The 17,192-nt window shown below is 34.6% G+C and overlaps 1 protein-coding gene across 2 annotated transcripts in view; it reads right to left on the bottom strand.

Moving 5' to 3' along the window:
• The window catches only part of LOC149065507 (uncharacterized), a 162,972-nt gene that overhangs the window by 82,543 nt on the left and 63,237 nt on the right, over positions 1–17,192 (bottom strand). For both annotated transcript variants that reach the window (XM_089253565.1, XM_089253566.1), the window contains exons 6-8: positions 11,126–11,180; positions 4,199–4,291; positions 1,981–2,080 (exon numbers count right to left, since the gene is read on the bottom strand). In XM_089253565.1, the coding sequence (XP_089109691.1) occupies positions 1,981–2,080; positions 4,199–4,291; positions 11,126–11,180 (248 nt within the window). The remainder of the gene's footprint in view (positions 1–1,980; positions 2,081–4,198; positions 4,292–11,125; positions 11,181–17,192) is intronic.

Raw genomic sequence — 17,192 nt, 5'->3', positions numbered from 1 at the left:
TAACTTTCGCTTATCAGACTATGCCACCGTATTTTGAGACAAATTGATTGAAATAAAGATGTTGCTAATGAAAGCCCAAGAATTAGAGATTGTACAGGTACACCTGTTCACAGACTCAATGTCTTCATTGATGGCTTTGAGCACATCAGATAGCCAAGGCAAGGATGCAGAAGCAGTTAAGAACCTAACAATACACATGCAGGTTACACTGCATTGGGTTAGGGCTTTTTATGACAAAGACTAATCCTGTGTTTTGTTACTTTAAGAAAAGGTTTCACTATGATTTTTTGAGCTTTTGTAATTCATAGGCAGTCCTTCCTTGGCTTCCTTTCCACAGGCAGTCCACTGACGAAATATAATAAACTTGAGAAATTCGCGATGAGATTGCATGTGTGGAATGAAAAAACGCAAATGGCAGCCATATTCAGAGCAATATAAATAAGGTGGTAAGATAGCTTTTCAATGCCGATAGCATCATGCACTAAACGAATCCATTTTGTTGAAAACATCAGCGACCCTCATCTGTAGAGTTCTACTGATCCATAATGATCCATTGATCATTTTTTGTCACACCACAGTCATTTTTTGCACAGGAGGGCTAATAAGACCAGGACCTACAATTTATTGCAGATTCCAAATGGCAACCTTTTTTTATACTCACAGAGAGGTCATCCATAGAGTAATGAAGTTGTCCTTTGTCCGCAATTTCAATTTTGCATATGCATGGTACTGAAGACCTAGATTTTCTCTTTACCAACTGTAGAATTATTTTTTTGCTCAGTTGAAAGCATGATATATGGTAAAATAACAGCTTCCTACATCATCAAGCAGACGCCCCTAAGCTGGGATCTTTGATGGAGCCTGGGGGACCTCTATAGTGAATTTATAGTGTGAAAAAAAAAATGATGAGAATTGTCTTGGGTCAGAGACCCTGTCCATGGATAAGATCATTAAAAATGAAGATTCTTTTCATTATGCGGTATTGTACCACAGAATTCAATGCAGTAAAAGTGAAAGATCCATATAAACGCTAAATGAATTGGATAATGTATAATCATGAGCTTCTCCAAAAGTATACTTTTGAATGGTACAAAATGGGTACAGGAGAAAAACAAACACCATGAGAGAACATCTGTTCTCTCCCTCAATATTAATGTAAGAATATATAAGATAACTCCATATATTAATATAAGACCACTCCATTTCAGCATGTTTTGCAATCATATTGGTGAAATATCTCTATAGTGGTCAAAATGACTGCTACCGTCATTCTAGGAAGAACTTAGTTTTACCACTAAACTAAGAAAAAAAAAAACTGAAACATTTATATTTTAGGAATTTAAGAGCTTTAACACAATGAGAAAAGTCATGAAAGTTCAACAACCTGGAGACAAACAGTTTGGCTGGAATTACATGTCAAAGTAGCTTTGTGATTTTTTTTATGTGGTCAAAACGAATGCTTTCGTCGTTCTAGTGTTAAATTTTTAAAAATGGATACATTTTCTGTATATTATACCATGTATTCTAATAAATTTTCAAATTTCTTCAGAAGATATCAAACAAAAATTATATATATTCATGCTATATATTAAATTTAATTACATGCTGCATAAGCTTATTTGGTCCACAACAATCTTAATAATGGTGTGGATTTTAACACCTCACGTATAACACATGCTTCACGAATTTCATAGGGGGGTATGTTATAAGCAAACTTTGTTAATGTATTTCAAACCTCTTAAAAATTCTCCATTGTCTCGAATGTTTGAGCATATAATTCTAACATCAACGTTTTGACATTTTCCTTACAGCTTACTGTTACTCATGGTCTTTAAAAAAAAACAATTTCTGCAAAAATTATATGCACACACAAGAGCCCTTAATTCTCTAATAAGGAGAGCACTATACTCACATTCCAAGAAAAGGTATTCAATAACATCCTTCATAAGCACTCATTTCTATATTAGAATAGCCACTTACCATTCAAATTTAGTTGATGAGATTGCAGGAGCATCACATCGAAATATTACTGTCTCGTTTCTTTCGACAAATTCAGTTACAATTATATTAGATGGAATGCCTGAAAGTACAGAAAAAATAAAACAACTTATACCCAGGCATGGAAGCCCAAGAGAGCTGCACTATTTTCTGAAGGGGGAGGGGATTTCCATAATTTTCTCCCAAAGAGTAGGGTTTTGTTTTGTACTTTACCAAAACACTATGATCTTGATTTGGGTGGGGGGAATCATCAAAAAACTATGAAACTACAAGAACGTCTTGATGAAAGGATGAAAAAGAAATTTGAAGAAAAAAAAAAAATCAGCTCTAACATTTACCTTCAGTGGAGTGTTTTTAATTCATATTGCAGTATACATTTTAATTTCTTTTGCAAACATTTGACCAAACTGCTCAAGTTTCATGGCAGTGTATATTTAAATGTCTCCAAAAGAGAACCATTTCTATATTCTTATTTCTTTACCCAAAAGTATGATATCTAAATTTCAAAAGAATGTGCCTTGCTGGTTAAAAGTTTTTACAAACACAATGATTCTGCACCTAAAGCACTGTGGAGATTTTTGGTCTTGAGGAAGCTTTGAATTCTCCTCATTCCTTCATGCAAACATTCCTAAAATTTTATAACTTTCTGATGGATAGTCAGCTGTAGTCATGCAAACTTTAATTACAGATGCACTGTATTTATATCTTGTCAAAGACACTTCGAGACAACATGAAAAAAGTTAATGAACCAAATTTCAAAATAAAAAGCAAGTATTTTGGCATATACAGTCAAGATTTAAATTTGTATGAAAGAAGCATTTAGAACATTCAATAAATTTGCAAACAAAGTTTTTAAAATTCTCGAATCAGAAAACTCAATTTTAGTTTGTCTGTATTTGCATTTTGTCTTTGTTGACATTTTTCTTAAGCATATCCATGGTAAAAAAATCTATACGTAGGGATTGAGTGTCTCCAGAGTTTTGAGACTGTGTGTTTTTTTGTTTTATAAAATTAGAACATGCTTAAATTAGTTTCAAACAAATATGCAACAACCTAAAAACGAAACAATTTAATGCAAAGAAATTTGTTTAAATCTGCTGTCATCAAAAAATGGGTAAAAAGATCTATGACAGAGGCTAATGAAAAAAAAATGACTTTATGAACCTTTTCCTCAATGGCTTTGCTTGGCCAACTAACTGATGCAGAATATAGTTACATACACACAGCAATTAGGAAAAGGTGGAAGTAATACTTTCTTTTTATTTCAAAAATGAATTTCCATTATTTTTGTCCTTGCCCCTTCACTTCCCAAGGCATAGATACAATATAACCCCTATGCATATTTTTCTGTAAAAAAAAAGAAAAAAATGGGGCTACAAGTTTTGACATGAATATGTTCTTTTTGCCTTGAATTGTGTGGTAGGTACTGACTTGATGAAATGGGTATCATCGGATTTGTCTTTAGAATATCTAAAGAAATCTTTAGAATATCTAAAGAAATCTTTGGAATAGAAGTAATTATGGATGAGTGTAAAGGGGAATTATAATTATTATTTTGCACCCAAATAAAATCCCAATATTGTACTTTATTTGTTCTTCATTCTTGTATTATTTAAATTTTTCAGGAAAATTGTACTTTAGATTCTTTTCTTTAATTTCCAACAACAATGGGGGGGGGGGGGGTGCAGAAGACATTAATAGAAATTGACAACATTTTTAAGAATTCTGTTGTAATCACGTTCAACATCGAGTACGTGAAAATTTTTTCTCTAAATCCTGTTTTAGAACCAATTTTCGTTTCTCGACTCCAGTGGGAAAAGAGAAGGCGCTGAGACATTTTGATGAGGCCTTACACAATTTTTATTGGTATGACAGGTCAACTTTTCATGTGCTATCAAAATGTGGTCAAACCAGTTTTTTTTTTTCATTTGAACCCAACACATATGCTTTGAAGATAAATAGCTGATGAAGATATTTTCTCAGTCAACATAGTGGGTAGAATAACATAGAATCAACATGGTGCAACGGAAAATGCATATTTTTTTGCATTCCAAAATAATTATTTCTTACAAATATTTACATGGAACATGAAACAAAAATTTAGCAAACCATGAGCATGTGGAACTATGAGTTTACTTCAAATACACTGAAGAATCATGCACATTCTTTCATCCCAATCAACAATTTAAAACATACTCACGTTCATCGTTTTCCTGCAGTGAATTTTTCAAACAAACAAGTTTTGCTTCGGTGGGACTTATATACATATATAACCTTGCTTCCAATGAGTTCTCTGTAACATAAAAATATCCTTGATGCATTGAAAACATGATCTGATTATAAAATGGAAACATGATCTGATTATAAAATACTATATAGATTTCCTTGAAAAGTAAAAGGAGTGTTGTAATGATGAGGGCAGTGAGAACTTTCATCAAAAGCTTAGGAATCTTCACTGCAATATGATTGTCTCATTAAATAAATGTAAGCAGAAATGTAATGTTTCAAGTGCATACTATAGCAACACCTTGCACTCACTCTTTCATTTAACCAGGAATGTTTATGAGTTGCATATGCAGTTAATTGTTTAAAGGTCAAACTATGAACAAAGTTACTTATTGTTTTGAAATTTGAGGTTCTTTTACATGGCTAAAAGATCAACTTTCATAGATCAACTTTGAAATTTGAAAGACATTAGCTCTTGGGGAGAGGTGAAAGTGGAAACTGGTGTCACCTACATTTGTAACATATCGTTAGACCCCGACAGACCAGTCATGACCCAGGCTCTGTCCCTCCCGGGATATAAGCCTTTTACCCTTGCGGGTTGGGTCGCGCTGGGGATATCATTAGACCCCGGCACAAAAGTCCACTTTTGATTCAATCTGATTGGTGGTTTGGGTTAAATATTTTGTTTCCCTGTCAGAATATGTATAAATATTTACCTTTTTCTTTTCCCGGAGGTCGATAACGATTATCGTACGATCAGTGATTGCGACCGGATATTGTTTTTTTGTTCTATTGTTAGCTATTGTATTGTTTTGTTGTCATTTTTGGAGTGCTGGTTGTTTCAATTTGAAATATGTAAATTTCGCTGATATTTTGGCTGTGACGTGTTTTTTTGTATCCTGAGACATAAGGTACATGTAATCTGATTATGCTGTGAAAAATACTGGTTCCTTAATTTATAAATACTTGTTTCAAGTTAGTTGCAATCTGCTCATTCTGATTGAAGCTAACATGAAGTGAATTAACTATTTAATTGTGCCAAGGTATTTTACTGGCTGGTACTTCACAAAATAATGTTTATTTTGAGCTCTATTGCAGACCAAGTGGGGTAATCTCATTGAGGACAATAGGGTCCTTTGCCCATGGCTGTTGTTGTTGATTTCAAAGTTGACACAATGTTGGATCGTGGTGATCGAGAGTGTCAGACGATGACTGGATATTGGGCGATCCTCTATGACAACATACAAAGGCTTGCAGGTAACACAGTTTGTCAAAACTTCCATACGATAACCACTCAGGGAACTTGGTTGATTCATCTACTATGTAGCTTCACGTCTATAACTGATGAACCGGTTCCTGAAGAAAGCCAATGATTTCACGTCATCAAAGAAAGGACTGAAATGCTCAACTTTATATTGAGAACTGTGGACTGCTGAACCTTTTGGTGAGATCTGAAAATTTTATTGTAATAAAAATTTTGATTCATAAAATGTTTAGATCGGGAAAATGATTCATATTGTCAAGCAAACCAGTGAACTTAATTGTTAATGTTAACAGTATTTAATTGTTAATAGTGGAAAAAATAAATAACTTTTGTTAGAAATGGCTTTTGTTTTCATTTTGCTGTCTTGTGATTTGGATCTGATATGAATCCGGGAATGCAACTTTCATTTTTGCATATTCTGACAATTATTTATCTCTGGACTACAGTTATCATACAAAATTTTCTATTTCCTATTACAAATTCAAATTCACAACAAATACCAGTTTTTTTAACACAAAAATGTGTACAGAAAATTCAAATTTAAAAAAAGAAGGAAAACATCTTTGATGGACCCGTTTGTCACATTTATAGTGGGTTTTTTTGGCAAACTGTATACTGTCCTAGCATTGCAGACAAAATATAATGGCCATTAGATGGCCTGGCTTTTTTCAGTTGACAATGTGGATCTGGATGAATGGTTAACCTCTCCTTCATTCATAGAAGGTTCATTGTCATTTCGTGTCAGAATTCTAAATGCGATATACGATCCACTTCTCACAAGTCTGATTGAATTATCCAACATGCTATAATAGTCATATAGCAAATCTTTTTCAATTAGAATCCACAGCTGTGGTCTGGATTGGGTTCTTGAAAGAATTTTTTTTATCCTATGCAATAGTTTATTCTTTCGGATTGCTCAAAACCTTCTTGCCTTTTTTTGAAATTTTGACATGATTGTTGGATTTACGCGTTTTGCTCCTCTTTTCTGCCCTACATCTTTTGAAAAACACGCTTTGGGAGATTCTAACACCTATACTCATTGCTGCAAAATATATCTACCATTCCACATACATCAGCCAGAACTGTTGTTACTAGATCATTTTCAACAATACCCTCTTCACATCTGTGATGTTCATCAGTAGGTAATTGGCATATATCTATGTCCTCTAATTCGGAATCTGAAAAAGTTTCTAAATAAACAATTCACCCCAAAAAATACATTCTTCTGTTTCATGTTACCCAGAATTCACCTCTATACAATACGTCAAATGATAACAACACTCCGGGAAAATCAAAGCAGCGCACTACACATTAGAGATCACTAGAATCCTGCTCTCTTGAAAGGCCAATGTTCCATAAATGGAACATAAATTTTTGAAATCGTGTAGCTTGTTCACATGTAATGGTATAAAGAAACTAGTTGATTTACTTTGATTAATATATTAAGTGGTAGAAACACAAAAAATAATTTTCGATTCACTTTAAAATTGAAACTTTGGCAAATTTGAATCAAAATAAGGAAAAAATACCTAAAAAAATATCAAATTTAAAAATTCCGTCAAAAAAGTTTATATTAATTTGAAGTTTCTGAATTTACTTAAAAAAAATACTTTGAACTCTTCTCTTTATACGATAAAAAACCGGAAATGTTTGAATTAATTTTCATTTTATTTTTATCTAACGGTTAAGTAGCAGTAGTCATTTGCATACACACACATTCTGTGTATCATCTTCATTCAAAAGGAGATGCAACATCCCAGCAGGTTTGACTACACATGCCATACTGTGGTCTCTACACAAGAATTTGGACGAAATAAAATTTAAGGACTTTCAGGGGTTACCAATTTCCTCAATACAAATCTAATGGAGGATTATAGGGAAATTTATGGAAAATAATTGGGATAGACTTGAGAATCTTGTTAAACTAAACTATACCCTCTTAAAACTCTATCACTAAACACAAGACTTCTTCAAGATTCTTCAGCAAATGTTCCAGCCAAGCTTTACTACAGTTATATCCAAAGCATGCAAAAACAAGTTGCTTATGTGTACAAAAAACCAGAAGAGGATTCATAAAAAATAGTAATTAAGCTTCAAATTCATGTGCATGAGCATTTATAGGTATTATTAAAGATGTTTCTTGTCTTCTGGCTCGTATCAAGATGCCTTATTCCTATTTGTTGTAGATTACTTTAAAATGTTGATCCTAAATACAAATACAAGGACACAACTGGCAAAATGCCCAACAAGGTGGCTGAGGAAAAAGATGCCCATAACAAATATGGAGGGGATGTTATTTTTTCTAAAATAAAGTAGTACTGGTATTATACCATCCTTGTTGGTATAATAACATTTCAAGAACTTTAACATTGATTTGCAGGGTAAGCATGAAAATATGGACATGGCTAATATACACTGCTGCTCAAAAGTTGAGCAACAAACTGGAAATTTTTCAATGTGTAGTGGACAGAACAAACAAAAAGCTACCATATTTGCATACATTGCAGGCACACATGAGACAATTGATGTAATAAACTATTATGCAGCAAAAAAATTGTGTAACAAGGTTTCCAAGGTGACAATAAATTCAGTACATAAATGGCATCATTTGAACAGGTTCTTTATTTTCTCATTGCCTTGTTGTAGAGGAAAAGTTGAATATATAGCCAAATCTTGAAAAATAAATACATGACATCATCTAAGTGATGCTACATGGTGAGCAGTGATAGGAAATCTCAGAGCAAGTAAAAACAATCTAAGGTATCTTCAAGCCTTAAAGTCACCCGCTAAATCATTAGTCGCCAATGAATCACTATCAGAAATCCCAAAGACTTGTGAGAGGATGTCCAAGAGTCACAGCTATTTGCAATGATCATTGCTTGTGTTTTAAGCACATTGCAGCACACAAAGCTGTCAACTTGGTTTGGGACTTGCAGAAAGAGCAGTATCACACTAAACAGTTTCTTGATGGTGCATGAGAGTCACCTGTATACGAGACAACCAGTGGTCAGCACCTGATTGGCATCCTTACACCATAGGAAAAGGTTGAACTGGTCTCAAGATCACTTTTTTGACCCCACAACAGTAGGGACTGCGCTTTATATGGATCATTCTTGGGTTGGTCTAAACCAGAGTTTCCCAACCTCTTTTCTCCCATTGCCCCCAAAGCAATCTAACCCATAGGATCCTGTGTTATACCCGTAGCTTCTACCACCCCTCTAGAACTTTCTATCACCCCCAGGGGGATGTTAACGCCCACATTGGAAATCACTGGTCTGCACAGTGACTCCCATTGGATACAAATGTGGAAAATGCCTAGAAATCTACAGGGCATTTCAAAAAGAATCACCCGATTTGAAATGCGCATATTATATATTGAACAAAATGAATGATATTGAATATGAAAGATATTGAATATGAAAGATATTGAATATGAAAGATATTGAATATGAAAGATATTGAATATGAAAGATATTGAATATGAAAGATATTGAATATGAAAGATATTGAATATGAAAGATATTGAATATGAAAGATATTGAATATGAAAGATATTGAATATGAAAGATATTGAATATGAAAGATATTGAATATGAAAGATATTGAATATGAAAGATATTGAATATGAAAGATATTGAACTTTATATTAGTATATAGTATAATTTTATATTATATGGCTAATCATAAAGTTTTTTAGGAACTAAATTAAAGGTGCTCAATACAATAGTCAAATTCGTCCCAAACTTTTGCGAGCATGTTTGCATCCACTGCAAGTGAATTTCTGTGGACTATGTGCGAAACTCTGACAGATGTGCTCCAGATTTTCATCTGGCATGCGGGGATGGTATTTCCCTTTACACAGACAACCCATGTCTCGGAATTGTTTATACCATTGCCTAATGCTCTGAGCTGTAGCAAGTTCAACCCCAGGGTATTGTCGACGAAAAGCACGATGAACAATTGTTACAGACTCAACTTCGCGAAGCTTAGAACACAAAACAATTTCTGTTGTGCAGTCGCCCTCTTGACAAACACTGAAGTGGCAGCCAAAGGAAGAGCGTTAGCGCTACCTGTCGGTAACTGTACAAAACCTGAGATGTCCCTCTTTCTACCTATACATTATTCGATCAAAACAGATGCTGAATAGTTATGATTTTTTTTAATCAGATGATTCTTTTTGAAACACTCTGTATATCAGACCCATGGCATCCACAAAAGGTATGCCTACAGTGTTGGTGGTTTGATGGTCCAGACATAAATTGCTATTTGCTCCTGCACTGAACTTCATGTCTTCATCAGGAGTTCAGAGACGGTAGTACACTATCAATGACAGCATCCTGGCACCATATGCTTGCACTATTTCTTCTTGTCACTGGACCTGATGCCACGTTTATGAACGATAATGCAATAGTTAACATAGTTCATGTTGTCGAGCATTACATTCAGTTTGAAACACTGATTCAAATTTGTTTCTTTTGACTTGAACCCTATAGAGCAGGGGTGCATAATTTTTTTATTTTGCGAGCTAGATATGCAGTATTTCTGCCACTCGTGGGGCATAGGGTGACCATATGACCCATATTTTAGGACAATGCAATTTTGGATGTTCCAACTTTTTTTATAAAATGACTTAATTTTTTTCCCTTATTTTTAATGAAGCTTACTTAAATTTTTGAAATCAAGAATTAAGATTATTTTCATGACTTAGAGTCATAACTATCATAATATAATCTATAACATAACTATAATTGTAGTCACATAAAAATATTTTTGTCAAGCATCTATGTTCTTTTTTGGTGAGTTACATTTTAACCCCCGATTGCAATTTGCCCTCTATTTCCCGTTATTGGCAATTTTTCAGCAATTTTAGTGATAGTTGGTAACTTTACTTGCCTTTGAAAATTTTTTGGAATTGGCAACTTTATTTGCATTTGATAATTTTTTAGCAGTAATTAGCAATGTCCTGTATAGATCTCATTTTTCCATATATTTATGAATGAAATATGATTATGCTAGGTATTTATCGTGTGGTGTAAATTGATACTTTTCTTCTGGAACACCTGTCATGGGTTGAATGAAACCCCTTGGTGGGCCGCATTTGGTTCACCTGCCGGAGGTTGTGCACCCCTGATATAGAGCATGTATTGGACATTCTTGGAGTATATTTAATGGCTTTCCATAAACCTCAGAGAGCCGTGAAAATGTCTTTTATGTGAATGGACCCTGATACCACAAACCACCGTTAATAATCTTATAACTTGTACGGATTGACATCGTCAAGCTTGTGACAGTAGAGCCTGTCACATTCCATATTCCCTGACCTCCTCCAATGAACTTTTTGTGGCCGAATATATGATTATTTTTTTCTACGTCTGCTTCATGAGTTTTGATTTCTTAATTTCTTTGCGATTCTGCCTAAGAGTGTCTTTTGCTTCATCCCATGGCCTGTGCAAATGCCAACAAAAAAAAAAGAATAAAAGAATTTGCTTTAATGCATATTTGTTTTTGTTGCTTAACTTTTGAGCACCAGTGTAGCTGCCAACATGATATCATGTGGAAAAAACAAAGAGGTCAGGAAATTATGAATAGAATTTCATTAATTCATGTTACATGACATGATATGCATTAAAATTCTACCTGCACGAAAGTCATCACTTCTATTTCCATTCTGTTGGTCCTTCTTACTTCTTTTCTGTTCATCAAAAGCAAAATCACATCATATAACTTTAAAAGACCATGTATCATGATTTATTTCTCTCTTTAAATGAAAAAAATAGTTTGTTACAGTCATGAACATGTTTTGTTTACATTTAATTTTTCACAATTATTTCTTTAAATTTTTTTTTCACAACCTAAATATTAAACTGAAAAAATGCTTCAAATTTACTTTTTCCACAAATTTTAAAATATTTATATATATGCCTAAAATTTATACATGTAAGAATACTTTTATCCAATTAAAATTAGTGTAGTAGATTTGTTACATTAGTAAAATAATGCTATATACTGTATTATGATTTTTCTGCAAGCAAAAGCAACTGTACAAAAAAAAATCAAGTCAAACATCTCCATTTTCAAAAGACTTGGAAATATTCTCGATGGGCACGACTAATTATTCCCAATAGTTTGAATAGTAATTCATTCTTGCATTTTAGATGAACGATATACTGGATGATTCAAAACTCAATGTACAAACTTTTAAAGGAGGTAGAAAACACAAAAACAAAACAGAATAACATCGAAATGTGTGACAGGAAACCCCAGCCTGATCAGCTGGAGGATAAATGAAAATGCAGAAATGACAAGCCAATAATGGGTAAAAACCTCTTTATTTAGCGATACTTTACACAAGAACAGTACATTTACACGTTAAGTTTCACCACAAGTGCTCAAAGTTCTTACCATCCACAGTTATGCACGCTTCATAATGGAGACACATTGATTGTCGAATCCTTTTAAAACTACCTCTGTCAAACCAGATAAGACTCAGGCTCTGTCCGCTCTGGGATATAAGCCCTTTACCTGTGCAGCTGCAAAGAAGATTCTTGCGACGAGGTCGGTGTCAGAGTCAAGGGGTGTCTTGTGCACCATGCTTTTACAGGGTCATGTAAAGTATCACTAAATTAACAATTTTTCCACCCATTATTGGCTTGTCATTTTTGGATCTTCGTTAATCCTTCAACTGATCAGGTTGGGGTTTTCGGTCATACATTCCTATGTGATTCTGTTTTTTTGTTGTTGTTTTTTGTTTTCTACCTCCCCTAAAAGTTTGTACATTGAGTTTTTAATCACCCTGTATTTTTGTTGTGTGTTTCAGAAATTTGTGATTAGCCAAGCCCTAATGTGAAATGAATCACAGTGTTGGATTTGGCCAAACAGACATTCATATTGCTGCTGAAGCATTCTGAAATTAAAAAAGCTTCACATCAACTTTCATTATCAGTTTCACTTCTGAAAAATGAAGAAAAAATCATATGTGAAACCGTAAAAAAAGAAAAGCTATGGCAATGAAACTTTTTCAACATACAACAAGCATTCTGGATCCTAAATTTAATGGTGTGAGTTTTAGCAGAGATGAACATACAAGTTGGGTCAGAATACATTTACCACTTAGCAACTAACTACAGAAGGTGAGAAAGAAGAATTCCACTATCAGAAAAGGAACTCTTTTAGAAATGGCAGGATATAGGGCAAAAGAGAGCGTTTTTTTGAAAGATATATGCTATAAAGTGTTCATATGTCTACAGAGAATGCAGAGACCGATTTATGGTTTTGCTGCCCTTCTCCCATTCTAGTCTTATTTTCTTGACCATTCATTCCATTTGTGCCATCTTGGGCTATGGCCTACTATAACACCCCTTTGTAAATATGCCTAGGAGAGAACAGAGATAAGGAATTTTAAAAAGTTTTATTACAAATACTTACCATGCCTTCTGCAGCTGCTGCAATAGAAAGAAGCTTCAGTGCCTATAACCCCATACACACAGCAAAAAAGAGATTTGTTTTGTATCTTCTGAGAATGAAGATAATTATATTAATTCCATACAAGGGCATACGAAGGATCAACCTTTTGAGAGGGCAAAAATAATTTTCTTTCCTAGAAATTTTGAATTACCGGCCTTCAAAAAGCATTTAAATCAACAGATATTGGTTAAATGGCATATATAAAAGGTATTTTCTTTGGATATTAAAATTTTTTCAGGGGTAGAGGCCCTCTATCTTCCCCCCCCCCATGTATGCCTCTGATTCTGTACTTTGTACTGTTTTGTTTGAAAATAAAGAACAATGATTTTTTTTTTATCAGCTGTTTCCTGATTGAACTAATTTCTATAAATATAGTTTATTCTAAAAACTGTTTGTGTAATCTTTATATAGGTTTTACAAAAAAAATCTATCATGAATAATCATATTCTTGTTGGGATGAATCGAGAAACTATCCATATTTATATAAAACCACCATAATTTTTATGGACAGTGTATTGTATTTTAACCTCTTTAAATCACTTAACCTCCTAACCTTACAACTTCCTTAACCCTGCAACCTCTGTGACATTGGGCAAACCGTACTTACTTCCAAATAAATGACGCTGTTGATATAGTGAGTCTGAGTTCTTTATGGGTGGGGGTGGGGGGGGGGGGAGAGACACAGGGAATAAAAAAATGGTACATTTAGTGTTTAACAGGTATGATTGAATTTAGGGAAAATATTCACTTACTTATTTATTATTCTTATTATTTTGAACTCTGTCCCACACAAATTAAAATAATGTACGTTTTCAGATGTCTTGCACAATGTTAGTGCCTAAACCTTTCTAGCACCTCATGCTACAGAAGTTGAGGAAAATTGCAGGCAACTGGTGGGGCGTACCACAGGAAATGATACAAACTCTCTATCAGACCCTAGCAGAACGCATAGTCCTCTGTGGCACAGCCACAGGGTTGGTAAAAAAACCGGTTTTTTGAAAAAAACCAAAAAACCGGGTTTTTTTGGTTTAAACCAGGTTTTTTTTGGTTCAAACCGGTTTTTTTGTTTTAAATAGTATTAACATTAAAAACAATGAAATTTCTGAAAAATCATTCAAATTTCTAATAATTAACTAAAATGAAATGGTTATTAATGCAATTAACACTATTCCCATGCTAATTAATCAATAAATATTTCTTACATTTTAACAAAAACCAACTTTTGCAATTTAGTTATTTTTTGCTCAACTCAATGGATTACTGTGTGTTTGAAAATTCTTTCAATGCTACTATTAATCATATAGTATATAAAGGTTTTTCTCCAGTTACTTTCAGTATGCTTAATTAGGAAGCTATTTTGAAAAAAGTAATAAAAATTAAGTGAATATAATGTATTTAATGAAGCATAAATAATGCAGATTAATTAGCAATGATTTACGATATACAGGGTGATTATAACTAAGGTTCTGATTTCAAAACACTGTAAAAAAAAAACGATTGTCAAAATGACTTGAAAATTGACATGAATATTCCTGAAAATATTCAATTTTATTTGGTAAAGGGGAAAAAATACTTAAAAATGTAAAATTAATGACATCATCCAACATGTGGGAAATTTGCTCGCAGAATGGAAACGATAGCCAGTCATGGCAAAATGATACCTTAATTATAGCATTGCATGATTTCATAATTCATGGAAACATCACAAAAAACGAAGTAATTGAACAAATAACTACAACTTACTTAAGAAATGTTAAATATGTTGTCCAACCTGAGGTTGAAAGCACAAAAATTGTTGTTCAACAACAGAATCGGAGTATGCCATGGTCATGATGTAGATGTGCTTACAATTCAGCTTTATTAAACCAAATGGCCCCCCCCCTCCCCGCGTTAATATTCCTGAGGAACTTCTAACATATAGGGAATGTGCTGGAGATTGCAATTCAAAGTTTGCAATCTGACCACTGTTTATTACACCCACAGACAGAAGTTGCAAGGGTTAAGGTGCATCCTGTCAAAATGGGTCTTCAGCAGCTGCTTTGCTGGTATTGCAATGTGCATCTTGATAGAAGTTCTATCCACACACTGATGCTGTGGAAGTGCTGAAATGATGCGGTTGCACAAAATAGATTATACTGCTGGCCAAGTACAGCGTCATCTACTTACACATTTTGCACTTTTTTCTTTTGCGAAAGAAACTTCCATTGCTTCAGGAGTATCAATGCAAATTTTCAAGTCATTCTGATCAGTACTTATTGTATAGTTTTGGAGAATCAAAATTCAAATTATAATCTCCCTGTATATAGCTGATTATTTTTCATAAATCTGTTATTATTATTCAGTAGAACCCTGATTAACTGGGCTTAACAGTGTGAAAGTATAAAAAAAACTACTATTGAATATTAAGACTGGGAGATATACAGTAGGAGACGTGCTACTTCTTATGGGAAAGAAAATGAAAATGTATGTGAGGTAATGTAACTACTAGTACACTGGTCTTTGTCCTTTAAGGACAGCTGATGTCTTTATTGGATTATAGGACCACCTGCCCCTAGCATGATGGTGTCACTACTGTTGCTGCTTCTTTGTGAAGGGGAAAAGAAACCCTGTGAGATAATACACCACTACATTTAGATGTGTGATGCAATCCTTATTCATGAATTTGCTAAAGATAGAGCATCAGAATGTAGCCAAAGGGTAGAAAATGTTGTAAGAATGAGACATTTTGGCTTTTGTATATAACTTTAAATAACTAAGATACTTCATATGAAAAATATATATATATTCTGGCCACTTTTATGAGACTTTTTGAAAAAACCCGCTTATAAAATCTTATGTCATTTAAAGATATACCATCAGAATGTACCCCAAGGATATAAAATGTGGTAAAAATGAAACATTTTGGCTAATAATGAACCAATATGATATTTTTCAAGGAAAAAAATTATATTTAGGCAACTTTTATTTGATTTTTTGAAAAAAACCAAACTGGTTTTTTTAAAAAAACTACTTGGTTAAAACCAAGGTTTAAACCATGGTTTAAACCAAACAACCCTGCACAGCCATATGGGTTTCAAGACCCAAGGTCCAATTAGAAGACAAACTTGACTTAATCCAGAGAGGCCCCATCTCTTGCATGTAGCCGGAGCCTACAAAATAACTCCCACCAATGTGTTGCAGGTCATTCTAGGAATACCACTACTCTAGCTGAGACTCAAGTACCAAGCAAGAGCGACCACGCTGCTGAGGCTGTGCACAGAGCCATAGTTGTGGAAGAGACCCTTCAACCAGATCAGTATGAGAACCACTGTGCCGGGTGGTCCATCCATCCAAGACACTACTTAGATACTAGGTGCAGCTAAACCAAATGGACCCCACACTGTAAGAAATAGAGTACTACACAGACGGCCCCAAGGTGAAGGGCTCAACAGGAGCAGCTTATACACAGACAATACAACAGACCATTCTCAAGACTTGGAAGTGTAAGCTGCAAGCAGAGAACTCTGTCTTCCAAGCGGAGCTACTAGCAATGCATCAAGCACTTAAGGATGCAGCCACACTAAAAACTCTGACACATGCCAGGTCAGACAGTCAAGTCTGGTGGCGAAAAAGAACCCCTTGACTAAACACACAACGGCCAGAAAAGCCAGAGAATTGCTCACAGATACTCGCTCATTCGAGTGTCGATAAAAGCTCATGTGGGCCCGTGAGGCATTGAGGAGGCCGACCGATGTGCCACGGAGGCAACAAGAAACGGAACAACTATAGACAATGTACTCCTCCCTAACTCTGCACTTATGGAGAGATATGATGCAAGAGCTGCAGCAAGCATGGGATACTGTTGACAAACCAGGGTGGTCAGAACATGAGATACTACCAAGGGTCAGAAACAAGATGAATGAAGGGAGAGTATCATGCTTGTTACAGGGCATGACTCCTTTGCTGCCAAGTTGCAAAGGTTTAAGGTGGTAGCATCAGACAGGTGCGGGTGCAGCCTGATATGCACTATGCAATAGCCTGCTCGCACACAGCACAATCACATTTCAACGCACCAGACGAGAGGTGGACCGCATCCTGGACAAAGAATATTCTGGACAGACCTGAGCTGATGAGAAAATTGGCGAATCTTGTTGCATTCCTGGGGAACAACCCAGAAAAAGACAGGTTATGGGCCCAGAGAGAGAGGAAGCCAAGCAGGCACAACAAGAACTGGCACTGCTAAGGCGCCTAACGAGACTAT

Source organism: Pholcus phalangioides, unplaced genomic scaffold (assembly GCF_987345545.1).
Source record: "Pholcus phalangioides strain wild (caught in Gottingen) unplaced genomic scaffold, Ppha-v1.0 ptg000039l_1, whole genome shotgun sequence".
NCBI classification, from domain to species: domain Eukaryota; kingdom Metazoa; phylum Arthropoda; class Arachnida; order Araneae; family Pholcidae; genus Pholcus; species Pholcus phalangioides.
Note: the sequence above shows the minus strand (reverse complement) of the source record. Positions and strands in the feature narration are given on the sequence as shown.